This window comes from Rosa chinensis, chromosome 5, assembly GCF_002994745.2.
Source record: "Rosa chinensis cultivar Old Blush chromosome 5, RchiOBHm-V2, whole genome shotgun sequence".
In the NCBI taxonomy this organism is placed as follows: Eukaryota; Viridiplantae; Streptophyta; class Magnoliopsida; order Rosales; family Rosaceae; genus Rosa; species Rosa chinensis.
The window spans coordinates 21,340,920-21,365,815 of NC_037092.1; the positions used below are offsets into that span (position 1 = coordinate 21,340,920).

General features: G+C 37.7%; 4 protein-coding genes and 1 long non-coding RNA gene across 6 annotated transcripts; 2 read left to right on the plus strand and 3 right to left on the minus strand.

Annotated features, from left to right (window-relative positions):
* The first annotated feature begins 2,296 nt into the window (after nt 1–2,296).
* LOC112165480 (probable glutathione S-transferase) lies at nt 2,297–3,889 on the plus strand. The gene is made up of 2 exons (XM_024302001.2): nt 2,297–2,867; nt 3,352–3,889. Exons 1-2 carry the CDS (start codon nt 2,553–2,555, stop codon nt 3,694–3,696), a joined length of 660 nt encoding a protein of 219 aa, XP_024157769.1. The 5' UTR covers nt 2,297–2,552; the 3' UTR covers nt 3,697–3,889.
* A 1,921-nt stretch (nt 3,890–5,810) lies between these two features.
* Nucleotides 5,811–13,244, plus strand: LOC121049465. 2 transcript variants are annotated; one of them, XR_005800293.1, is made up of 10 exons: nt 9,322–9,936; nt 10,224–10,388; nt 10,722–10,827; nt 11,652–11,740; nt 11,876–11,920; nt 12,107–12,141; nt 12,233–12,307; nt 12,386–12,446; nt 12,697–12,776; nt 12,893–13,244. It is a non-coding gene; the product is annotated as an uncharacterized LOC121049465 (long non-coding RNA). The 2 variants fall into 2 exon arrangements; XR_005800294.1 differs by lacking the exons at nt 9,322–9,936; nt 12,107–12,141 and adding an exon at nt 5,811–5,929.
* LOC112165483 (probable glutathione S-transferase) lies at nt 6,323–7,987 on the minus strand. The gene is made up of 2 exons (XM_024302005.2): nt 7,554–7,987; nt 6,323–6,920 (listed from the first exon to the last, which is right to left on the minus strand). The coding sequence occupies exons 1-2, from the start codon at nt 7,863–7,865 to the stop codon at nt 6,576–6,578; spliced, it is 657 nt and encodes a 218-aa protein (XP_024157773.1). The 5' UTR covers nt 7,866–7,987; the 3' UTR covers nt 6,323–6,575.
* A 5,636-nt stretch (nt 13,245–18,880) lies between the features above and the next one.
* Nucleotides 18,881–20,355, minus strand: LOC112165482 (probable glutathione S-transferase). The gene is made up of 2 exons (XM_024302004.2): nt 20,041–20,355; nt 18,881–19,225 (listed from the first exon to the last, which is right to left on the minus strand). Exons 1-2 carry the CDS (start codon nt 20,353–20,355, stop codon nt 18,881–18,883), a joined length of 660 nt encoding a protein of 219 aa, XP_024157772.1.
* A 496-nt stretch (nt 20,356–20,851) lies between these two features.
* LOC112165481 (probable glutathione S-transferase) lies at nt 20,852–21,941 on the minus strand. Its single transcript, XM_024302002.2, has 2 exons — nt 21,557–21,941; nt 20,852–21,368 (listed from the first exon to the last, which is right to left on the minus strand). The coding sequence occupies exons 1-2, from the start codon at nt 21,869–21,871 to the stop codon at nt 21,024–21,026; spliced, it is 660 nt and encodes a 219-aa protein (XP_024157770.1). The 5' UTR covers nt 21,872–21,941; the 3' UTR covers nt 20,852–21,023.
* Nucleotides 21,942–24,896: the final 2,955 nt, after the last annotated feature.

A 24,896-nucleotide genomic window follows, 5' to 3' on the forward strand; every position in this document is an offset into this window, starting at 1 on the left:
TCTATTTAGATCACCTTCTAATTCTTCTTCAGTAATTGGATCTGTTGATTCTTCAACAGTAAATTTGGTACCACTAACACTAGCTTCTCTAGTGCTGTAGCTGCTTCTAAGTAGATTTTTATTTATCCTGACATTTTCAGGACATACGTCACTTTTTGTGTGATCGTCAAATTTTAGACTGATATCTCCAATCTTTCTGCTTTCATATATTGTGGCTTTGACACGTTCTGGTGGTTTCTTTGGACTAGATAATTTCCATTCTATAGGAAAAGTTACTTCATTCCAAGTAACCTTGTGAATCTGTTGTGAATGGTTCTTCTAACTTGTGAGGAATCTAGCAATAAGTCCTGGAATATTTGATATCATTGTCTTGGGCTCTATTGTAGTACTCATTAGTTTATAGTATATTCTGTATACTATAGCAAGTTCTTGCATATCTTTTTTCATAGATATACCATATATCTTGACTTTCAGTCTGAGACAGTGAGCTACATCTTTCAAGCTGGTTGAGAAATTTGGGAAATAGTTGAAATATGCCACTTGATTGCATAGAGATGCTTCAAGTGTTCTCAACAGACTATCTTGAAAATCTGTTAGTCTATTGTCTTGTAGGACACAAAAAACTGAACAGTTTATGCTTTCTCTGGCAAGTAATTTTATGCCTACTTAGACTGCTCCAGTATGCATAAATTGATAATTCTTTGCCCTTACTCGGGCAACTTCTTCAGGAGTAGTCATCAAGAGATCTGTTTCTCCTGTTGTAGAGGGAGTTGTAAATTCCAATAATTTGAAATGATGGCTGTCCATAAGTTCAAACTTTCATCTTTTATAGATTTGTTTGAAATCTAATTTTGGAATTTCGGAGTTTTTCACCTCCTATTCAATTTCATTGTATTCAAATTCTTCTGCATTTAGGAGTTGTATTCCTTTCTTTTTTTCCAAAGATGCTCATCATTTTGACATCTCTTGCTTCCAAGCGTTTTGGTTTTTCATACCGGATACTAGTCAGACTAGTAGAGGGTTCCAGAAAAATCATATTTGGAACAGGATTCTTCTCAGGTTTTTCTAATGGTTTGAATCCCTTAGCTTTCTTTGATTTTACTGGAGGCTTTTTCTTATCCTTCAGTATATTTTTCATAGAATCCAGCATTTCTTACTGTTCTTTGATTTTTCTGCCAACACTTGTTAGCTGCTCTTCTTCTCTTTTAGGACGTTCTTTGATATAATCTATTTTGTGCTCCAATTTTTCTAATTGGGTGATTATATCTGGTACTTTTTCTAAATGATCATGGCATCTAGATACTTCTTGTATCAGGTTCTGATGTTTCTCATTAGAAGATTTTAGTAGAGAATTCAATTTCTCTAATATCAATTCAGACATTGTCCCCATGTGGAATTCCCCTTTCGAGCTCTTTTTACAAGCTCTGATACCAGTGATGTGCGGATCTAACCGATGCTCAAATAATCAAGAGGTTTTTGTTCCTCTTTACAGATAAATTTTAATTTTTCAATATTTTTCTCAATTCCATAAATATGCTTTTGTACTAGGAAGATTCTATCACAGTAGTCTGGAGTCCTTCTACTGAGTCTATCCATGTAGTCCTTTGCTTTTCTCAATTTTTCTCACTCTTCTGCTAATTCTTTACCAAATCTTTGACAATTTGCAAGTAAATCTAAGCTGGACAAGATGCGATCTAAATGTGCTATTATGGATATTGAAAATTAACTGTTTACCTTCGAGGAGATGATGAAGTTTAGCTGTAATTATTGTTTAAACAAATAAATCAAGATGGGCCCACCACGTTTCATCAAAAGAAAACTAGTCAAAATAAACATGACAATGGGGCGGGTTGGGGATGAGGATCACAATACCATCCCCATCCCCGGAGTAATTCTTCACCCCCATCCCTAATAAAAATATATTGAGGATTCCCCGTCCCCATTCCCACTGGGAACGAAGTTTCCAAACCCGCCCCAAATCCCCAATAAGAATTTAAAAAATAGAATAATTTTTTTTTCTCATATTGCCTTTTTTAAAATAAAAATTTACAATAAATAAAATTAAAACATGATTAAATTCATAAATCATAATTTGGTGAGTGCAAAAGTCAAACACCATTAAAGTAAAGTAGTAAATGTATATATTTGTAATTTATATTATAATATATATATATATATATATATATATAAATTAAATATATGTATATATCATTGGGGCGGGTTTGGGGATTGAGATCATAATACCATCCCGATCTTAGATAGCGGGGATTGGGGATCCCCATTCCCCATTCCTCATTTGTCCCCGAATTCTCCCCCCCATTTAAGGCCTGTATCCAATGGAGCTCCGCCCTGCTGGGAATTTTTACCATCCCTTATAACCTTATTAAGCATCTCCCTATTCGCAAACCACTCAGTTTCCACCGTCACATCGTATTAGACTTCAAACACCTTAATAAAACCCCCCTTAACTTTATTGGGGTTCTTGCTCATCAGTCTCGGAGCTAGCTAGCAAAATCTACAAGCTACCTAGAAGAGCTTTGTAGACAGTTTCCATGGCAGACGAGGTTATTCTATTGGACGGTTTTGCAAGCATCTTTGGGATGAGGGTCAGAGTAGCTCTGGCCGAGAAGGCAATCAAGTATGAGTACAGAGAAGAAGACCTGAGGAACAAGAGCCAACTGCTTCTTAAGATGAACCCGATCCACAAGAAGATCCCGGTGCTCATCCATAATGGCAAACCGGTCTGTGAATCGCTCATCATTGTGCAGTATATTGATGAGGTATGGAAGGATAAGGCTCCTCTGCTTCCCTCTGATCCATACCAGAGAGCCCAGGCCAGATTCTGGGCCGATTTTATTGATAAGAAGGTAACGTTTTGTATTTGTATCTTCTTCGTTCATCATTTTAATTTGCAATGTTTCATTTATTGTAATTTTGTTTCATGGTGATGTCTGTGATTTTGGTTCGCTTGTTTACTTATTTAGCACCATTTGGGAATGTTTGGTGCCTCGTTCATTTGGGCTTTGCATGATTTGGGTTCTGTTTATATTCTCTTTGATGATTGTGAAAGATCTCCTCTAGCTACTTTTGACTCTTGAGATAGAGGAAGCAGACATTTTAAAGGATTTTTCTTGTTTTAAATTAAATTAGTGATAATGGGGAGAAGGGAGCAAAACATCATTGGATAAATGCTTTTGTGTAAGGTCAAATTGCATATTGAACAAAATTTGAAATGATATTCATGAATATATAAGAGAATGATTTCTGTGTCATTTTCAATAAGCACCCTTAAAATTTGCCTAAAATTATCAAATGAATAGTCTCTAACGTACATGTCTGTGAAAATTGCAGTTATATGATGCAGGCAGGAAGATATGGATTACAAAAGGAGAAGAGCTGCAGGCAGCAAAGAAGGAATTCATTGAAAGCCTGAAGGTGTTGGAAGGAGAGCTTGGAGACAAGCCTTATTTCATGGGTGAGAGATTTGGGTTCCTGGACATTGCTCTCATCACATTCTACACCTGGTTTCATGCTTATGAGACACTTGGAAACTTCAGTATGGAGGCCGAGTGCCCCAAGCTGATTTCATGGGCCAAGAGGTGCTTGCAGAAGGAGAGTGTTTCAAAATCTCTTGCTGACCAGAAAAAGGCTTATGAGTATCTTCTTGAGATGAAGAAGAGGCTTGGTGTGGAATAGTGGTCTAAGAAAGTCCTGAAATAAAACTCTTCAGATGTGTACTACAAACTTTTCTGGTGAGGTATTCTGGTGAGAGATACTTTGGTGTGTGTGCTGAATGTTGTAGCATCTGTTATGTATCCTAACAATAATGCAGACACTATATGAAGTGTCTTCCCATTTGTTAAATATATGAAAGGAGTATGTTCTAATAGTTTGGGGCTACAATTTTTCTCTCAAGAAGAAAAGGGGGGAAGCATCTTTCGTATTTTAGTCTTTGATGCGGCTCCACTTCATGAAGCCTGTGCTCACGTTTGGTCCATAGTCCACTGTTGCTTTTTTCTTTTTTTATGTTTCTTTCTATCTTTGTCAAAAAACTTAAAGAAAAAAGGGGTTGAGGAAATTTGACAACTCCATATTACCAAACTAACTTTTGAAGTTCGGAAGGTGTCACACATTATCTGCACTTGCATTTTTCCCTTCATCCTTTCTATTTATCTGCCTCTTTCCTTTGTTGGGATATTGCTGACGTCAATTTTGTTCATAACAAGCGATGACAACATAAAGATTCAACCATATAAGTCAATAAAAATTAATCACTTCTTTCAGTGAATCAAAACTTCCGCTACTCTAGATGTGGTTAGATAACACTGGTGAAACCGGGATTTATGGTTTCTTGCTAACCATTTTAGGAGGATAGGATCAAAAGAGTCCAGATCAAAGTCTAAACTCTATAGCATCCATCAATTGTAAGTTTTTGATGTTGTCATTAGAATCAAACTAATTGATGACTTTAAAACTATTTTCCACATGTCCTCGATGCAAAACAATCTGTTTCCAGTTTCCACGCTCGCATCTTCTTGAGGTATATATAACATTGCAGACACATTACTTGCTTAAGAAACCGACATGCACATCTCTCAAATCCTTTACCAGTCTGAGAATTGGCTCAGGAACAATACAAGCTTCAGCAATATTTTAGTTTGTAAATAGCATTTTTGGGATGAGGGTCGGAGTAGCTCTGGAAGAAAATCCCGGTTCTCATCCATAATGGCAGACCAGTCTGTGAATCTCTCATCATCATGCAATACGTACGTTGATGAGGTTTCGAGAGATAGGGGCAAAGGGGTTATGATAAATTTAAGGTTCTAAAAAAAGGTAGACGCTAGTCGAGCGGTGACTCGGGTGGATCTAGGCGAGAGTCTAAGTGGAGACTAGGCGGATTTTAATATTTTAGTTTTTATATTATTTTTATGACATAATCATATAAATAAAAATATTTAAGGGTTAGTGCTCATACACCCCTGATCCATGAAAATACTTCTCGTACCCTAATGTCTTATTTTTGTTCCTCTTTACACAACCTTTTCCCCCTTTCCTTCCTACCTACACATCTTATCAGAATTCCTTCCATCAATACCCTTCCCTGATGTTTGTTGCTTTTTCTTTGCTGTCTATTTCAGTATCTACGTTATAAAGTTTTGTTGAAAACGTGGTGGGCCCATCAAAGTTTTATTTGTTTAAATATATATGCAGATGTTAACAGTCATCCTCTATTTTTCAAAGGTAAACAGTATAAATTACTATTCATAATTTCGATCGTTGACAGACTTGAGTTGAATGCTATCTGTAAAAATACTAGCAAAGAATTGCAAAAGGAGAGAGAAAAATTGAGAAAATTGAAAGATTATAGAGAAAGTCTTAATAGAGAAACCCCCAACTACTGGGATATCATCTATAGACTTCAAACCAGAATCTATAAATTAAAACAAGATATTGATAATCTCTTATATATTCTGGAAGAGGAACAAAAACCTCTTGATTATTTGAGGATTGGGTTTAGGGTCGTGGTTAGATAATACTGGTGAAACTAGAATTTTGGTTTCTTGCTAACCATTTTAGAAGGATAGGATCAGAAGAATGCGGATCAAAAGTCTAAACTCTATAGCATCCATTCAACTATAATTTTTTGATATTGGCATTAGAATCAAACTAATTGATGACTTTTAAAGGCTATTTTCTACATGTCCTCCATGCAAATCAATCTGTTTCCAGTTCCCACCCTCGCATCTTCCTGAGGTATCTCCAACATTACAGGCGCATTGCTTAAAAAACCGACACGCACCTCTCTCAAAATCAGCCACAACCAAACTTCGATACATTGATGAGGGTTGGAGAGTTGGGGCTCCTTTGATTCTGTCTGATCCTTACCGGAGAGCCCGGGCCATTCTGGGCTGATTTCATTGATAAGAAGGTAAGTTTTTCTGTTTTGTACAATATTTCATTTTCAAGTTGGAGATGTGATTGGGGGAAGGATTAATTTAGCACCATGTTTGATTTGTTTAGTGCTTTGCATGAAGTGAAAGGGCTAAGCTGTTGAATCTAATCTTTCTCTAGACACTATATAACAGAGGTCTGTTCTGAACGAGTTTTTGGGTAAATTGAATAAGTGCAGAGTAAAGTTTAGTCTTTGTGATTGAGTCCCTGTATTTACAATTCACTTTGACTCCTGGAATTTGAAACAAGAACCCTCTGGACAGACCCAGGAAAATTCAGAATAGTTTTACTGATAAAAGTGATCCCAAATGACAGTGGAAAATTGTCAATGATTTGAATTGTTAGTTTGCAGCTAATCACAAGAAACCACTTGTACTCGAGAACAAATTCCATTTAGAATAAGAAACTGTGTATGTAAGCCCTTGCTATAACAAGTAGACAACAATTCCATGACTTGACTACAGGAAGAAAATGACAATGAAAACAGGACCAGAGGCACAAGAGTGCTTCATGCTATGGAGGGCTTGGTCAAGTCCCCATTTATTGAAATTACACGCAAACCAAAACAAGGTTCAATCTTGGAAACCAGAACAAGAACAGGATGAAAATGACATTGATCACATCTACTCAATTCCAAGCTTCTTCCTCATCTCCACAACAAAGTCACAGACCTTGTCCTGGTCAGGAACAGACTTTGACACACTCTCCTTCTCCAAACACCTCTTAACCCAAGCAATGAACTTCGGGCACTCTGGTTCAATACTGAAGTTGCCGAATTTCTCATACACAGAGAACCATGAATAGAAAGGAACAAGTGCCACGTCCACAAATCCGAGGGTCTCACCACCAAAGAAAGGCTTGTCCCCAAGCTCAACTTCTAGCAACTTAACGCAGTCAATGAATTCCTTCTTAGCTGCCTCCTGGTCATCTCCTTTACTTGTCCATGTCTTTCTCCCTAGATCATATATCTGCATTTCCCAACAGCAAAATGTTTCAGAAACTTCAAGGCTCAAATAGGAGGTAAGCAGAGACTTCCCCCTATAGTATTTAGAGCAAGTTCTGAACCTCTATTGTCTATTTATATACAATACTTGCAACTTAATTTTTTGTTGTTCAGAACTCCATTTGACAAAGTTTTGTTAGTCTACCAAGAATCACAACCAAACATTATTCATTTTCCAACATGACCTTGGAGCGAAAACTCCATTTGGATGTGTATAATGGGATTTAGGGGTAATCCAGTGTAAAATATAAAAGGTTTTGGTCTTTACATTTATTGATCTTTCTTACAGTGTTTTCAATTTTGGCAACACAGAAATACACACTACATAGGCCAAAACCCTAAACCCCAAATCCCAACCACATAGAAAGAGGATCTTATCTCCATTTAGTTGTCTTTTTCAATATAAATCCAAGAAACCACTTTTTCTTATCAGGATGATAATCACTTATAACACCTTTTTTCTCCCTAGTGATTACTAAAGATCATATCTTGTTCACACAATCATACTATCAACACATAAGTACAGAGAACCCATTTCAAATCAAACAGATTAAAGTCAGCTCAACCATATTTCAAACCAAAGTCAAGGGAATTTTACCTTCTTGTCCACAAAGTCAGCCCAGAACTTGGCTTGGGATCTGAGGTAAGGATCAGAGGGCAAGAGTGGCTTATTAGTCCAAACCTCGTCAATGTACTGAAGAGCAATGACGGACTCGCAGACGGCTTTGCCATTGTGAATGAGAACCGGGATCTTCTTGTGAACCGGGTTCGACTGGAGCAACAGTGGGCTCTTGTTCCTCAGGTCCTCTTCCTTGTACTCGTACTTGACGCCTTTCTCGGCCAGAGCTATCCTCAGCCTCATCCCAAATGGGCTGGGCCAGAAGTCCAACAAGACAACCTCATCTGCCATTGATGTGATTGAAAAAAAAACTAGAAACTGCAGAAGGGTGAGAGATGAAAAGACTAGCTCAGCTTAGATGTGAAGGCGCCGGTGGTGATTCAGTGTTAGCGGGTAAGCGTATTTATAGACAAAAAGAGAGCGGTTTGTCATGATGGGTCAAAGTATAATAAATGGAAGAAAAGAGATGGAGATATTCTTTTTTCTTATTTTTTTTATCCATGACTGGAGATATTCTATTTTGCATCCTTTGTTCTATATTCGAGATTGTTCCAATGACATGGCAATGCCCGTACGTCACTGCTTATGCACCACATCTATTGATACTTTCATGGCTCGTGGTCGTGGGTGGTTGCAGTCTGTCTATATTTCAAATCATCAGTCTTGGACAAAAAGTTTAGAGGACCGACAAGTCTTTATCAAAGTTTAGAGACCCGACGACATTCACAAGATCGTAAAACAAAATATTAAGTCCCGAGTTGAACTCAAAAATAATAATTTTTTTTATTACATAAAACGATCAAAAACTATAACACTTAATATTTTATGAGTCGAACTCATGATCTCTAAAAAAATGAGACTTATATTACTAGATCAAACAATACTGAGAAAATGACAAATTTTTAAACAAAAGAAATTATGCATTAAGGATGATTTTAAATCAAAGATCAGAATAGTACAAATACCAAACATAAGCTCAAGAAGCAGGTAGAATCTACCGATGATAAAATACTACTTGTTACATGAATACTAACGTTCAAGAGGCAATAGCTAAACACAAACACCTCCCATTCAAAAGAAATCTCGGCTGTCAACTATCTTATGTCAGACACTCAATTGTGGTAGACAAAATAATTGATATTCTAAGAAAACTCATAAAAGAGTTTCTACTAGTATAAACTAAACGCAAAAATAAAAGAGTTTCTACTAGTATAAACTAAACACAAAAATAATATTAAGCATGGGCAAACTCCCCACCCTTGAAACGAGGCACACGTCTAATTCCAAAGGAAGATAGCAAACGCCCAGTCCTGCAACACCACCATGAGTTGGGATGTCATCCTCCCCCAACAAGACATGGCGAACCTGATCGCCAACGTCGAGTCATCGAGGAAACATCCACCCACTTGTCACACATCAACCTCGCGCCTAAGCTGTAGTGCCAAAACTTTCACCACCTGGAGTCGGAGACAGCCTTCAAGCAGTCAAACTAGAAATCAAAGACCCAAGCCTCATATAGAATATGGATTCGTCCGCTGCTTTTGGTCTTTACTGCCACCAAGCTAGCATGTAGTCAGAAGAACCAAGTGTGATCTCCTTGACCACACAAGCCACCGTGCTCGCCTCACCACCTTGTGCGTCGAAATGACACTGCCTCGACGACAAAGTGTTACTGGAAGAAAGTTGGATCGACAATGAGCGTCGTTAGGACAACACTACAACAAATATGGCCTATAGATACCATTCAATCCCCACAGTTACATCAATGGTGACAGCACCCAAAAAATACTCACCATTCCTTTTTTTTCTTTGGTCCGACACTCACCAAAGCCCACAAACGTGTCCCTGCAATTTAAAACAAATATTTGTCTAACTATTCACAACTCACCAAACGCGTCTTTGTGTAGATAAGCTGATAAGGTGAAATCAAGGGCAAAGCCCTCTCCTCAGAAACAAAACGCTAATTCCTGTTTGGATCTCTCTCTCTCTCTCTCTCTCTCTCTCTCTCTCTCTCTCTCTCTCTCTCTCTCTCTCTCGTCCTCCTTCTCCTTCCTGTATCTCTCGATCTCTCAATCATGAACAAGGTAGTAGATCCAAAATCCATGCAGATCCCCCACTATCGATTTTGGATCTGCTCCGATGGTGAAGTTTCTGCTGGAGCATCTGGAGAAATCGATTTTCGATTTGCTCCGACGGTGAAGTTTCTGCTGGAGCATCAGTCTTAATCGAGTTTGGATATGCTCCGATGGTGAAGTTTATGCTGGAGCATCTGGAGAAATCTGGGTGTGGGATATTAGACTGGTCTTGCTGGGCCGTTCATTGCGAGAAGAAGATTGCCGGAGTATACACCCGCCTCGGATGGGTACTATACATTTGACCTTTTCTCTTTGTTTCGACTACTTTGTGTTGAAATTGAAATGATTTTGATTATTACAAATGTGACAAACTTCACTTTGTAGTTGAGGAATGACTTAGTCATTCCTAGGATGAGTGTTTGCGTCATTTGGGTTGCTCTCTAGCTCTTTTAATTTTCTCCTTTTGTGTCTGTAAGGGTGTGTTCTGTGGCGGTTCATAATAGCAAGAAATTTCGGGGATTTGAACAAAATGGCTAATCTCTTTGCTGTGTTTTGTGAATGATTTATCTTTCAGATAATGGTGTGTAGTAATCACATGAACATGCAAGATGAGGTCAACCAAGTAGTGATACATGAGCTAATTCATGCTGGAACAGATTCGTGTTGGCCATCTTAGTGGTGATTGCCACTGTAAACGTGAATTTTTGCTGTGCCAAGAAGATTCGAGAATTGTGAACAAGTGAGTTTGTCAGCTATATATTTAAATAAGAAATTGAGATACCCTCTTTTGTTTACTTCCTTTGCATACATAGTGGAATACTCTGTTACCAAGAAGATTCGTGAATTTGTCTTTCAAAATTTGAAATAAGGGAGCTCGATGACTTCTTATAATTCTACCTCTCACTTGTTTATAGTTTACACCGACTTAGGTATCTCAGTAGGATGTAGGTGACCATTTTTGGTATAGCCGCGTAACAGTCAAGTTATTCACTTGTATGTATATAAACAATGAAAATCAGATTATATCATAGCCGCGTAACTATTCTTATGGGTTTTGTTGTTCCCCCGACAGAGAGGAGGCGACAGTAAAAAGAAAGAGAGAGAAGAGAACAGGGAAACAAGAGAAAGAAGAAAGAAGAAGAAGACGGGAAGCTGTGTGTGTTTTCTTTGATCAGTTGGTATTTGTCTACTGTTCTGCTTGAATTATGTGTTTTTCCTTCTTTTTTTTTCCCTCTCCCATCTTTACTTGAAACTTGGAAGTAGAAGATCAAGGTTTTATCACTTGAGAATTCCTTGCAGTTTGCATCGGCATAGGGTTGGAAAGGGTGCAACTTTTACTAGCTTGGCTTATTTTGTGTGATAAGGCTGAAATTTATACAACTTTTGGCCTAGATAAGATTAATGTCCTTTGCTTAAATTTATACACTTTAAGGTGGTGTCGTTTGTTGGGGAGCTGTATCTTCTTTGCTTTTAAGGAGGAGTAGTTTGTTAGTTTGCACTCATTGGTCTGCAATTTAGTTAGGGAGGAGCAGTATAGTTTTCATGCAAGGGCTTATAGATTTGCCTATTGTTATTGTTTTCAATTCATTATTTGTTGTAAATTTGTCTGCAATCTCTAGGGAGGAGCAATGTAGTTTTTATGAAAGAGGTTATAAATTTGTTTGCAATCTTTGGGCAGTTTAAATTCAGTTTAATTTTTGTTATTTTACAATGAGTTGTTTTAAAAGGTTTTTTCTGATTCAATGATGTCCAGTTTGTATTTGGATTATATTCACATTATATTCACTTTTAGGTAAGATTTTGGTTTTACATTTGAGGTTTGCGATGATTTTCATGTAAGATCGTTTGAGTATTTTGATTTTATTTAGGTATCACTGAATTTCAATTTAGGAATAGGGGAGGGTCTATCTTAATACATGTGAATTGTTTTTTGGCTTTTGTTTTATCTGTTTTATAATTACTTTCATGATCTCATTATTGTTTTTTTTTTTGGGTTTTGCAGATTGTGTTCGACGGAATTTTGTATCATTTCACTGCCATTGTTCTTCTGTCTGTTGATTAACATTATCTTCATCTCTTATTGTTATTCAGGTAGACCTGTCACAGTTTATTATCTTTATTTTTGGTTTCGTCTGTTTTCGGTGCTTTTCTTTTTCGTATTCAGATCATAGTTTGTGTGATAATGCTGCTCTACAATTGTCTAAATTCAATTGTTTGATTCTGTAGGCACTGGGAACAGTGTGCTATCAGCTTCTGTTACTTTGGATTCAGGTATGAATTTTATAGGAACAATTATTTGCTGCACTGAACATTGAACATTTATTTGTTTAAATCATAGGTTTTTATGTGAACCATGATTGCTGACATTCAAGAGTTATTTACTTCAGTGAGTAATTTCAGTATTATATGGTTCGGTTCTTAAGATTTGTTCATATCCTGCATTTCTGCTTTATCTAGATCAACGGAAAAAAGAAACAATGAATGGAAGACAAGTAGGTTTGCATTTGTTAATACTAACTACTTCTATTTTCGTTTTCTCTTCTTCATGGTTTTTGTGCTCGTTGCGCTCTTCTCTTCTCTTAGCCTATTGCTCAAAACATAAGGGTAGATCATCATCCTGGTGGTGGGCATTGGTTTGCTGCGGGTCTCTCTCCTAATGTAAGCTCGCTGCTCTAACTGTTTGGTTGTCCACATCTTCAACCTATCTTTTCTATAACAATGCTTGCTCCTCTGCAGATTCCAGGCAGAAACAGGGTCTCCATGCATAGCAGCCCACATTTTCAGGATTGAAGGAGCGGTGAGTCTTCGTTATCCCATCATCATATCAGATTGTAGTTGTTTTGTCCATGGCTTTGTGTAACATAATCCCTTGAGAGTACTTGAGAAAGTTAGATGAAGCTCTTGAGGTATATACTTACAAGTCATGTGGTGCCGTTTTCTATATGACAGTCTTTAGCAATAGTTTTTCTTCTAGACACTGTTTGGTTGTGTAATTATTTGATTAAAAGTACTTCCATGTGAACTCAATAACTTTATATGAATGTTAGGTTGCTGCTCATAATTTTGCTCCTGTGTTCATAATCTACAATGCTGGAACTGATATTCTAGATGGCGATCCTTTGGGCAGGTTGAAATTAACATCTTTCTCTGATCTTTTTCAGTCTTGGAGAATATTACTTGCAGTCATGACTATGATCTATGAATTGTAGATGTGATCTTTGTTTATGTGGCTTGTTTATGTAGTCATCCATGGAGGAGAAGTGGAAGTTGCAGATATCATGCCTAGATTTATTTATTTTTTCTTTCACAAAAGTGATTTGATAACAACTATTGAGGTTGTATATTAATTTTCATTTTTTTTTAAATTTGAAATATTGCAGTCACCATTGTTAGATAGTGTGTTTTCTGATGATGGGGCCCACAGTTTGTAAGTCACCAAAAAAATGATAGTGCATTTTTGAGTCTTTGTCACGCCAGCAATGGCAACCATTCAAATTTTGGTGTCTAAGATGGTGACTATTGCCATTACACACCAATCATTGTTGTCTTTTACTTCAATCCACACCATTGTGAATGGTGTTTATAGCTCAGTTTTGTGGTAGTGCAATCAGACAACAGTAAGTGTTTTTAAATTGACATCGAAGTGTCGCTGATCGACAATGAGGTCGCTAAAGAGAGTGAGGCGACTAAGGTTACTAACCCCCGCAATTATGAAACAATGCAATTACTCAAAAATGACAAATTGTTTTGTAATAAAAGAAAATAAAATAATTAGATATTAGACTTGTTTATACACGAAAATGACAGTCAAGTTTGTGATGGAGTGGGTCATCATCGATGTATAATGTTAATGATAGTTGAATTTTGTTAATGCTCAAGATTTTTGACGACGGTCGGATCTGGTTAAATCGGACGTGGGTCCAAAGTCTCAGATGATATAGTGTGGGTAAACGTCAGTGTCACCTGTCAAGTAAAATATACTTGCGTCAGGAGGGAGACCGCATTTGGCGGTCTTCGCTACTCTGTTGCCTAAGCCAATCAATGTATTTATGTTGACAGAATGACGTTATGTAATTATTTTATGTGTAATCAATGAGGAAAGATGAGTTGACCTTTTATAAGTGGAAAGGAGAGTGGATTCCATTTGGTTTCCTATGTGGGACTGATGAGGATCAGTTAGTGCCTTCTAAGGCTTCAGGGAGGCCATCTTGATGCAGCACATGAAGGCTCGTCAAGGGTGATCTCAGCCTGAAGCAGAGCTTAGGCAACAACCTGAATGGTGGTGTTTCCAAAGGTTACGCCCATGGCGGCGCTAATGCTTGTGGCGGTGGCCTGAAGCCAATCCTCAATGTCTAGCTAATTATGTTTGGCAATGCTCTTGTATGTACAAGTTTAAAGTTGGTTGGAATAGAAACCGGCTCTTTCGTTGTTGCGAACTCATTTTTGCAATTATGCCAACAGATGGAACACATTTCCTTTGCATCGATACATTTATCAACGTCATGAAGAAGCTAGCAAGTCATGGACTAGCAATCTACGTCGATGCTAGTTTGGCAACAAAATGACAGGAACAGACAAGAGGATGATCTGTAAACTGCTTTGGCAACACAAGAGATAATTGTTGCTCCGTTAGAGATTGTTTGAAGGACAAGTGCTGCAAATTGAGATTAGGCTTTTAGTGAACTTGGGATTGGCTTGTTCGCATAAATGTGGCCCATGTTATGTTTCATGCGAGCTCGAGTCTCATAGTGTGAGCTAGGGCTTTTGCTGTTGCGGTCGAAATAGAAGATCTATTGTCATCCTAGTTTCTTATGTGAGCTAGGGTTAGCTATACTGGTCGGACAGTGTTTCGATCACAATGACGAACTAGTTTCGTGTGTGTAGCTTATATGTTTAATTTGGCGCTCTGTGACTGGTAAGGTCAGATATTGGTTCTATGGAACCAGGCCATTAGGTAAGCGCACGTAGTTCTTTAATCATGCATCGGTTTTTAACGCGGAAAATATTTTAAGTTTGTCATTCTTATATATATGTGTTTTGTTTTCATATTGGGATCACAGAAATATTATTCGCTGGTTATTTGTTTTCAAACCTACCCGGGGTGCCCAGATCATGTAGGCGGCCCAAGCTAAGTCTAAGACCCACATCATTTTGGAAATTTTGGGTGTCCAAACCCTTTGCAGATGTTGCTTGGATTTGGGCCCATTTGTGGACCACAATCTTGGGCTCTAGTCTCCTAGGGCTTCGTATTTGGGACCCCGGTGGCTACATCGAACAAACTACGTCTATGGTTGACTTTTTTAGCCTGCAGATTATGATGTTTTCTCTTTACATCTTGATAATGGAAGCTTTCGGCATACCGCAATTGAGTGCATTGGCAAAGGAAGTTTTCACACAAAATTATTTTTTTGTAAGGTAATGTTATAGTTTGCTAGGCTCCTTGATTAAGCGAGCTTCAATGTCTTAAGCGAATGGTGCATGATTCCCTTTTTCTGGGATATTTGTAAGTGCCGTTCAGGCCTGCGATTCTCAATGAAATCTTCATTTACTCAAACAAAAAAAAACCTGCCCGGGGTAGGTCCCACAGAGCAGCAGGGACAAAAGCTCACCCCTATAATAGTATGTGTGCAGGTACTGTGCACTGGTGATTGGATTGATAGACGGAGCAGGGTACGTGAAAATAGTTTCGATAAATGGTCTTACCGGAAACAAGTTCCAAAGTTTAATTCAATTTATGGATTATTGAATATATCTTGGAACTTGTTGGTTAATCATTTCCTTCTAATCCAATGGTTGAGCTGAGTCAATTGTTCTTGGTTTCTTGTTTAATTGAGCCTTAGATGAACAAAAGTTTGAAAAAATGATTGAAAGTTTTTACCTCAAAATTAAATTTAGTGTTTTCGCTGTGCAGTTTTTGGAAAATGATAGATTGAATATGAAAGGAAAAGATAGTTAAAGCATTTGAAAGCTCCTAACCTAAAGCAGGCAGCTAGCAACAAAATTTGCCTCTCTATAAATATGTCTAAAAAAGATAGAAGAAAATTGGGAGGATAAGGTCCTGATATCTTCCATCAAAGTTAAAATTCTCCAAGGAACTACAACTTTGTCCAGAATGCATTCCAAAAGAAGCTTAGAACCCCCTTCCACAGAGATATGAGAATAGTTGTACAATAAAGTCGCCTGAAGACCATCTCTGCTAGCAGTAGCCTCAACCACTAAAACATGAGCTGAACCTAATTTTTTAGTAGCTGCAAAAAGGGGGTTCCCATCCAAATTTCTAGAAACAAAACCAATAATAGCCAAACCATTTTTTACCGAGCCATCAAAATTAAGCTTAACAAAATTATGGTATAGAGGTTGCCAATAGGAGATGGCTATTGTTCCAGTAGAGATTGTTTGATGGACAAGTGCTGTAAATTGAGATTAGGCTTTTAGTGAACTTGTGCTTGGCTTGTTCGCATATATGTTGCTCTTGTTATGTTTCATATGGGGATCGTGTCTAAGCTAGGGCTTTTGCTGTTGAGATCGAACCATTGAAATAGAAGATGTACTGTCATCCTCATTTCTTACTTAATCAAAGTCGATGAAATTTAAGAAGTGGTGGATCTATGATCACTTTATTATGGGTGATTAGGTAGTGTAATCATTTTATAGACTTCAGTCCCAAGAGGTAGTCATGAGCTTTATTCCAAAGAGGTATTCATAGTAAGGTTAATATGGTTTTGGTCTTCATTTTTGTACATACTGCTTGTATTACATACCACCAAGCATAAGCAATGACCTTTTAAATAGTTAGCATTACAAGATGGGTCCCGCCTTCAACATGCATTACCTCAACGAATACCCGAGCTACCTTGTCATAGTTGAGGTCAACTGATATCTCACTGGGAGACCACCCTCTCATGCTCTCCAAAAGGCATCAAGAGAAGCAATATGTATATTACATCCCACATCAGAAATGTAAAAGAGAATAATTCTGTCACCGTCCCAAAATTATGCTGCCAAGGCCAATTTGATACCCGAACTCTCAAAAATATCAGTGTGATACCCATAGACATATTTTGACATCAACGTGATAGTTCCGTCAAAAATCCCCAACGGCTCTGTTTGTTTGCTAACGTGGCAAGCACGTGGAGACAATTTTTTTTAAATTTTTTATCAAGGGCAGAATAGTCTTTCACACTAACTAATTAAAAACAAAAAAAAAACAAAAAACGAGCCATGAACAGAGCTCTCTCTCCTAACTCCCATTCTTCTTCTTCTTCCTAACACTACCTCGTCCCACTCCAACTCACAATAGATCTAGCTAGATGCATCATTTTGCTGATAAAGATTAGTTTTTTTTTGAATTGACCTGCAAAATCCAAGGCTGCAGCAGATTACTTTTACTGTGATAAAGCAAAATCCATCGCCGGTCATCTGCCGGCTCAGATTCTGATGGACCAATGGACCCTTTTCTAGGTACCATGATCAAATCGGTGAACAAATTGGCCTGAAACTTGGGCCCTCGTCAATTGATAAAAGTAATAGGCTTTATTGGGTTTCTAGTCTGCATCTTTGTATCCTTCACTCAGAACAACAAAAAGTCTGCATCTTTGAATGTTTCTAGTCTTCCCAGTTTGATCTCAATGAGCTATGTAGAGAGAGAAAAGATGCAGCATCTCTTCCCTCTGCGTCCACCCAAAACTGTACTAACTCTCCCTTCAAAACCCCTACCACTCATCTCCTTCTTCTTCCACACCTCCCAACCCCACCACCACCACCCACAAACCCACCATGAAATCATCGCTTCGCAATCCGACCCTCGACAAATCCACAAGTAGCGCATCGACCAAACAACTTATCGTACCTGAATTTGCAGAGGAATTCAACCATCTTCTACCCAATTCCAACATTTGAATGACAGAGGACGGTTGAACGGGATCTCAACTCTAATCCGAAGCTTTCCAACCCGTTTGCCAGGTTTGTCATTCTCTTGGAAGTCCCCAAGAATATAGCCAATCATCGTCATCACCCCTTCAGACTGGAAGGTCTGGTGGGATGTCTTGCAGCGTGATCCAATAGGAGAACGAGGTGAACGGTACAGTCTCGATATCAGCGACGTTGTCATAGTAGGCTAGGGCTACTGGCGCATGATTGTAAGATTCGATCACAGTCAGCAGCATTATACATCGTGAAAAGGATTTGCTGCCCTTCAGCCCCATCCACTTGCGGCGAGCCTTCACTCTCCAAGCATTGCGAAACATCCCAAGGAAGTATCTAATCTTGTACTCCCGAGCAGTGAGAAGCTTTCCCACTAAGAAAACATCTGCCTGGCGGAGACCTTTTCCCTGTGTAGGCCGTAGATCGAGTTGCTTTTTTCCCTCAGCGATAGCAAGGGAGGAAGCAAGATGAGCAGCTATGGCATCAACAGAACTCATCTTTAAAAAATTGCACAGAAAAACCCTAACCCTAACCCTAGGTCAGAGAGAAAGAGATAGGCGACTCTTCTAACTTGACTCACTTTGTTTCTGAATTTATGCAAGAGAAGCCATTGATAAGATACTTAAAGTTGTGAATATTTTTATAAGGGGAGTGAAATCCATACTCCCTAATTTGTGATCCACACCATCTCTTTCCTTTTTTAGTTAAAATTTTCATAAAAAGACAAAATTTAAGTTAGTAAAAATAAAATTTAAGTTACCAAAAAAGGAAACATGGAGTGTGGATTGTAAAATGAAGAGTGTGGATTTCACTTCCTTTTTTATAATTGCGATAGTCATTCCGTCTATTTCGTCGAGATAAACAAGTTGTATTTTATCATAATTCGTTCCGGCCAAGAAATAAAGTGCTTATTGATCTTAATAATATTTTAGAGTATTTTCCATAGACTCTTTATTATGAGGGTAACTAGCTAGGGATATAGTGAAGAACAATTGATTTTGAACCATAGATGTTTTTCACATTCAACCAGCAAACCAATTATAATTATAAAATGGCAGTTCCAGAAAGCACGTCTCTGGTTCAAAGTTCGTATTTCGTAGACAGATTTGGAAAAGGAAAGGGTATAGGGACATCATTGAAAGCACAGCTCCCACATGGAGTAAGTTGCAAATGATACCAAAACATATTGGTAGTTCATTTAACAGGATTAAGAATCATAACAATATATATAATGATCGACGGGTAATAATCCACTACCCTTTATTTGTAAACATGCATGAAGAACCCGAAATAAGACAGTAAGGATCATTACTCTTGTCTACTGTTCCTCATCTTCACAACGTAGTCATAGAGCTGATCCGAGCTTGGAACAGACTCGGAGACACTTTCCATCTGGAAACACCTCTTAACCCAAGGAGGGATCTTAGGGCACTCTGCCTCTAAACTGAAGGTACCAAATTTGTCGTGGACAGAAAACCAGGAAGCGAAAGGAAGAAGTGCCAAATCCACAAGTCCAAGAGTCTCACCCCCAAAAAAAGGCTTATCGCCAAGCTCTCCTTCAAACAACCTGAGACAATCAAACAAGTCCTTCTTTACTGCTTCCATTTCTTCTCCTTTGGCCCCTGACCATAACTTCCTCGCAAAACCAGAGATCTGCATTTCCCACAGTCTCAGAAAAATTATTGAACTTTAATAGGAGGTCATGAGAGATTTTTTACCTACTCAAGTTCCTGTTCCTCGGTTTTTCAAAACTCCATTGATTAACGTAATTTGAGTTTATCACAACTCTCACACTTCATGACATCAGAGCAAAAATAATCTCAATGGGTTTGATTAGTTATATCCAAAACCTGGTCGTTTCATGTTTACATGTAAATGATGTAATATGTGTCAAGAAAAACACTATCCTCATAATAAATATTTGTAGTATTAAAACTTAACCATGCACACCACAAAAAGAGCATTCGTAATGGTATTCCCTATTTTTTCAACAAACTTGCTGAAAAAATAGCTAAATGTTAAATTAAAAGCTATTTAAAAAATATTAATTCAACGATACTCAATACTCTAGGGAACCATGCATATACAACCCACCAGTTATGTAAAGCATTAGGAGTTTCTAGAAGTCACACTCTCTCATCAGATTTAGAAGCTTCTAGCTACTTTCCTATTTTATGAGCGTAGTAGTTTGTCTGGATATAACATTTTTAATTTTAGGTTTTCCCTAAATTTTGTCTAAAGAGCTCAAATATGGAACCCATTATTGATGTTCTAAACCCAAAATTTGATATGCATAAATAGAAAATCCCAAAAAATATTTTGGTGACGAGACACAAACTTAAACAGAGAGTACCCTATTACTTCCCTCATTTTATTTTCAACGACTTTTTTTTTTTCCGTCAAATAGTTTCAACTACTAGTTGCAACCAATGATATGATCACCTCAAACATGTTGAAACACAAATTACCGTCTTGTCAACATAGTCAGCCCAGAACTTAGCTTGGGATCTGAGGTAAGGATCCGAAGGGAATAGCGGAGCCTTATCTTTCCAAACCTCGTCAATGTACTGGAGCGCAACGACAGACTCACATATTGGTTTGCCATTGTGAATGAGAACCGGGACCTTCTTGTGAACCGGGTTTGACTGTAACAAAAGTGGACTTTTGTTGTTCAGCTCTTCTTCCTTGCGCTCATACTCTATCCCTTTCAAAGCCAGAGCGATCCTCAGCCTCATCCCATATGGGCTGAGCCAGTAGTCTAGCAACACAACCTCATCCGCCATTGAAGTCTTTCAAGATTTTGATAGAAGCAGAGAAAAGTAAGACTTGTAGTTATAGTTTTCTTGTTTTCTGTCGATATTTTCAAGATTGTACAAATTAAATGCCTCTGCAGAACTTAATAGAAATTCTTTTTGTGGGAGATAGCTTAAGACCTCGTCCATTTGACGTTTCATTCAAGGGAGATAGCTTGTGGATTATTGTGCATGCAAGAGTTCTGGCCGGCGATGACCTCAATTTTGTCCCCGTTTTAATTGTCACATTCTAATGTCCGTCTCATCCCATAATGGCGGGCGATAACCCTAAATGAACTTATTATGCAATAACCTAATACTTTCCTATCTCAAAGCTAGGTTTAGAATAAATAAAAAACGGTTATTCACTGTAACAAGAACAAAATTCATTTAGGGTAAGAAACTGATCGAGAATATTCGAACTCTTTGCTCTACACACAACAACTTGACCACAAAATGTCATTATTCGACTACAAAAGCAAACAATATTACAAGAAAAAAACAGGACCAAAGGCACAACAAAGTACCAATTACTATGGGCTTGGTCAAGCGCCCCTTTATATTTTTTTGAAAAATACAACACAACCCAGAACAAGGTTGAATCTTTGAAAAAAACAGATCAAGCACAATCAAATTGCCATTGATGGATAGATCACATCCTACTCCATTCCAAGCTTTTTCCTGATATCCACAAAAATTTCAAAGATCTTATCCTGGTCTGGAAGGGACTTGGACACACTCTCCTTCTCCAAACACCTTTTAATCCATGCATTGAACTTTGGGCACTCCAGCTCTATACTGAAGTTACCAAATTTCTCATACACAGAGAACCAGGAAAAGAAAGGAACGAGTGACACGTCCACGACCCCGAGGGTCTCGCCCCCAAAGAAGGGCTTGTCTCCAAGCTCCACTTCTAGCGACTTAATGCAGTTCATGAATTCCTTCTGTGCCGCTTCGTGTTCTTTTCCTTTAGTTGTGCATGCCTTCCTCCCCAAATCATATATCTGCATTTCCATCACCAAAAGTTTCAGAAACTCTAAAGTCTAAACTACATTTGACAATGTTTTGTTAGTTTTCCACAACAGAACTCAATTGTGTCTCATGTTTTCAACCATTTCATATCACAATATAGATGAGGGACAACAGCAAACATGTAACATATTCCAAATTAAACAGAAGTCAGCGAAGTTACCTTCTTGTCCACGAAGTCGGCCCAGAACTTTGCTTGGGATCTAAGGTAAGGATCAAAGGGCAAGAGTGGAGCCTTATCGTTCCAAACCTCGTCAATGTACTGAAGCGCAATAAGGGACTCGCAGACCGCTTTGCCGTTGTGAATGAGAACCGGGATCTGCTTGTAAACCGGATTCGACTGCAGCAAGAGTGGGCTCTTGTTCTCCAGGTCCTCTTCCTTGTACTCGTACTTGATGCCTTTCTCGGCCAGAGCGATCCTCAGCCTCACCCCAAAAGGGCTGGGCCAGAAATCCAACAACACAACCTCATCCGCCATCGAAGTCTTTGAAGATATTGGTATGATAACCGAAATTGCAAGGGTGAGGATTCTGAAACGCAGCTTTAGCTTAGATATGAAGGGCTGTGTGGCTGGGACTAGTATTTATAGGCAAAAATTCAAAAACAAAAGAATTCGTTAGTCAACGTAGTGAAGATTAAAGAACAGGTAGGAGACTAGGAGATAGAGTTACTTGGTCCAAATATTCGAGATGGTTCCAATGAGATGCCCAGTACGTCACTGCTTATGCACCAAATTGATAGCTAGTCTTAGGTGCATGCAACCAGACTTATGGGTTGCTGCTGCAAAAGTTCAACCGAGCGAAACCTAACCTAATGAAAGCAAACCCAAAGGGGAGATCGATTTCCTTCTTCGAACCGAAATTGGGAGTTGTTGAAGAGCGAAACCTAACCCAATCTCCATATCGATCTGATGAGAGTTTATCTAAAGGTGGTGGTGGTAGGTCGAAAACGGGGGAGGAGATGGAAACATGTACGGATATTATGTTTAACTACTACATCTTTTGCAATTGGATCAAACCGTTGTGATGGTAATTTGTGGGTTCTCATTGTTGTTGTAGATTGGTTCGCATCAGTTCAAAGCGAAAGATTGAAATTTTGCGAGGTCAGTTATAAGGAACCTACATTTAGCATTTTGTATTTCACTGCTAATGTCGATTGGTCTAAGTAAACTCGGTCCTTTTACTGAAAGAAATCAGTATTCAGTGCTTTAGGTTCTTAAAATCGAATCAAAAATGCATTTTTGAGGTCTTGCATCCCCTGTTAGGTTCACCAATTGGTGTGGTCTTATCTTATATGCTATTGCATGTATGTTTGCGTAATGTTAGTTTATCAAGATTGGGGTTAGTATATATGGTTGTTTGGTTTACAGTCAGATTGGTTCTTCTCTTATTCTATTTTACTTTTGTGGAAATCAAGGCATTGCTCGTTCATATTATGTATACGGTTATACCCGAAAGAGCAATTTCAATGAGAAATGTACTGTTAGATCTTGGCTTTTGGGAATGAATCTGTTTCGGCTTTGTGTTCTGCGTGGCCAAGTAGGCCAACACAATGTACTGTCTTCAATTTTTGAAGGGAGAATGAGTTTGTTATAATTTGAAGCTCAATATTCTTTCCCAAGAGGCAGCCTTTAAGTTGTTAAATATACTCGTATTGGCATCATGCCAAGGATTGTTCCTTACAACACGACCTTGCTACTGCTTGCACCGGTGAACCAGCCATCGACCCCGAATCGAAATCCAAAGGTAACCTTTTATGGTGTGAAGTCTTTAAATTCAAACTCGGGGGTTTGTCGTGTGATGTGGTTTTGTAGCTAGAATGGAGCCTTGCCTTTAAGTTCACTATATGCCTAAAAAAAAAAAAAAAGAGAAGAAGACTTTTTTCTCTATATTATAATATTCTTTTAGTATTAAAAAATAATTAACAATGGTATCAGAACAAACCAAAATGAAACATGGCATAAAGGGTCTGGCCAATTGGTTGTAATCTATACTATATTGAAGAGAAAAGATTTTGTCAGTTAAAATAGAACTTTTCTATGTAGATACCTTTTATATATATTAAAATACGACGAAACCAAAATTAATTAAAAAGGATAAACAACTAAAACCACATATAACAGAAAATAAAAAAATATAGAAAAAGATATTGATTGATCAGTATAATTTGTTCGTCATTCCCCTAAAGAAAAAAAAAATTTCTTTAAAAAACAATAACACCTTCCAATATCAAAGATATAGAGTAAATAAAAAACTAGTTATGCAATGTAACAATAACAAATTCTATTTAGGATCAAAAATTAGTATATTTGAATACATATGTATCGCATATAATTTTCTACAACAAATTATACGAGACAAACAAAAGTCTCGCATATAATTTTCTACAACAAATACATATGTATCGCATATTAATATATGCAACAAAAATAAAACCTTGCAGTTATTTTTTGATCAAACATATAATTCTCGCAGACGGCATATGCAACATAAACGAAGTCTCGTATATTACAAATTGTAACAAATATAAAGTCTCATATATAGCATTTTGTAACACACATGTCTCACAAGATGTCATATGTGAGGAACGAATTGTGTCGCTTATTAAAAATGTGACAAACATGCAAGCCCCGCAGATGGAATATGCGACGTAAATGAAGCGTCGTATATTAAAAATAGTAACAAATATAAAGTCTCTCATATAGTTTTTGGTAACACACTTGTGTGTCTCACAATTTATGATATGCCAGGAACTGATTGCGTCGCATATTGAAAAAGCGATAACCGTGTAATTTCGTCGCTTTTGACAATCAGTAAAACACATAAGGCGACAACTGGTTGCGACAACCCAAAGTCGTCGCATTTTCAATTCAGCGAGAAATTTAGACTTTTTACAACAACTTTGGGTCGTCGCCGATGACATTTTCTCTTGTAGTGGAACTCTTAGCTACATATAACAACTTCGAACAATTCTTAGGTTTACCCCTAGGGTGAATCAGTATATTCACCCCCGTTGTCGATTAACATATTTTCACTTAATAAATTTATAATCCAACCGTCTATATCTTAAATTATCCTTTAGAGATCATCACTGTAAAAAATCAATCGAATCGGAAATCGTTTAATTATCTAAATGAATCAAACAAATGGATGGTTCTAACAACACTTACTACTACTATAATGAACCGTCCATGTATTTCATTAGAAATGAATAACTAAAAGGTCTTCAATTTAATTAATTTTTTACAGAGCTAATCTTTATATTACGCTATACAATATGAATGGTTGGATTAGAAAATTATAAAATTATTATGCGTTAATCGTAAGAGAGGGTGAATTTGCTCATTCACCCTAAAAGTGAACCTAAGAATTGTTCAACAACTTAACAACAGTTTATTGTCCAAAAGGAAAATTGTTAACATCAAATTAAATGTCATAATTCGACTACAAAAGCAAACAGGGTTACAAGAAAGAAACAGGATCAGAGGTACAACAAAGTACCCC

What these genes read in the sequence shown, in the direction of transcription:
- LOC112165480 (XM_024302001.2), top strand. Translation starts at nt 2,553, where the DNA reads ATGGCAGACGAGGTTATTCTATTGGACGGTTTTGCAAGCATCTTTGGG. An exon ending in CCGATTTTATTGATAAGAAG is followed by an intron (nt 2,868 to 3,351) that starts GTAACGTTTTGT and finishes TGAAAATTGCAG; the next exon opens with TTATATGATGCAGGCAGGAA.
- LOC112165483 (XM_024302005.2), bottom strand. Translation starts at nt 7,865, where the DNA reads ATGGCAGATGAGGTTGTCTTGTTGGACTTCTGGCCCAGCCCATTTGGG. An exon ending in CTGACTTTGTGGACAAGAAG is followed by an intron (nt 6,921 to 7,553) that starts GTAAAATTCCCT and finishes TGGGAAATGCAG; the next exon opens with ATATATGATCTAGGGAGAAA.
- LOC112165482 (XM_024302004.2), bottom strand. Translation starts at nt 20,355, where the DNA reads ATGGCGGATGAGGTTGTGTTGCTAGACTACTGGCTCAGCCCATATGGG. An exon ending in CTGACTATGTTGACAAGACG is followed by an intron (nt 19,226 to 20,040) that starts GTAATTTGTGTT and finishes TGGGAAATGCAG; the next exon opens with ATCTCTGGTTTTGCGAGGAA.
- LOC112165481 (XM_024302002.2), bottom strand. Translation starts at nt 21,871, where the DNA reads ATGGCGGATGAGGTTGTGTTGTTGGATTTCTGGCCCAGCCCTTTTGGG. An exon ending in CCGACTTCGTGGACAAGAAG is followed by an intron (nt 21,369 to 21,556) that starts GTAACTTCGCTG and finishes ATGGAAATGCAG; the next exon opens with ATATATGATTTGGGGAGGAA.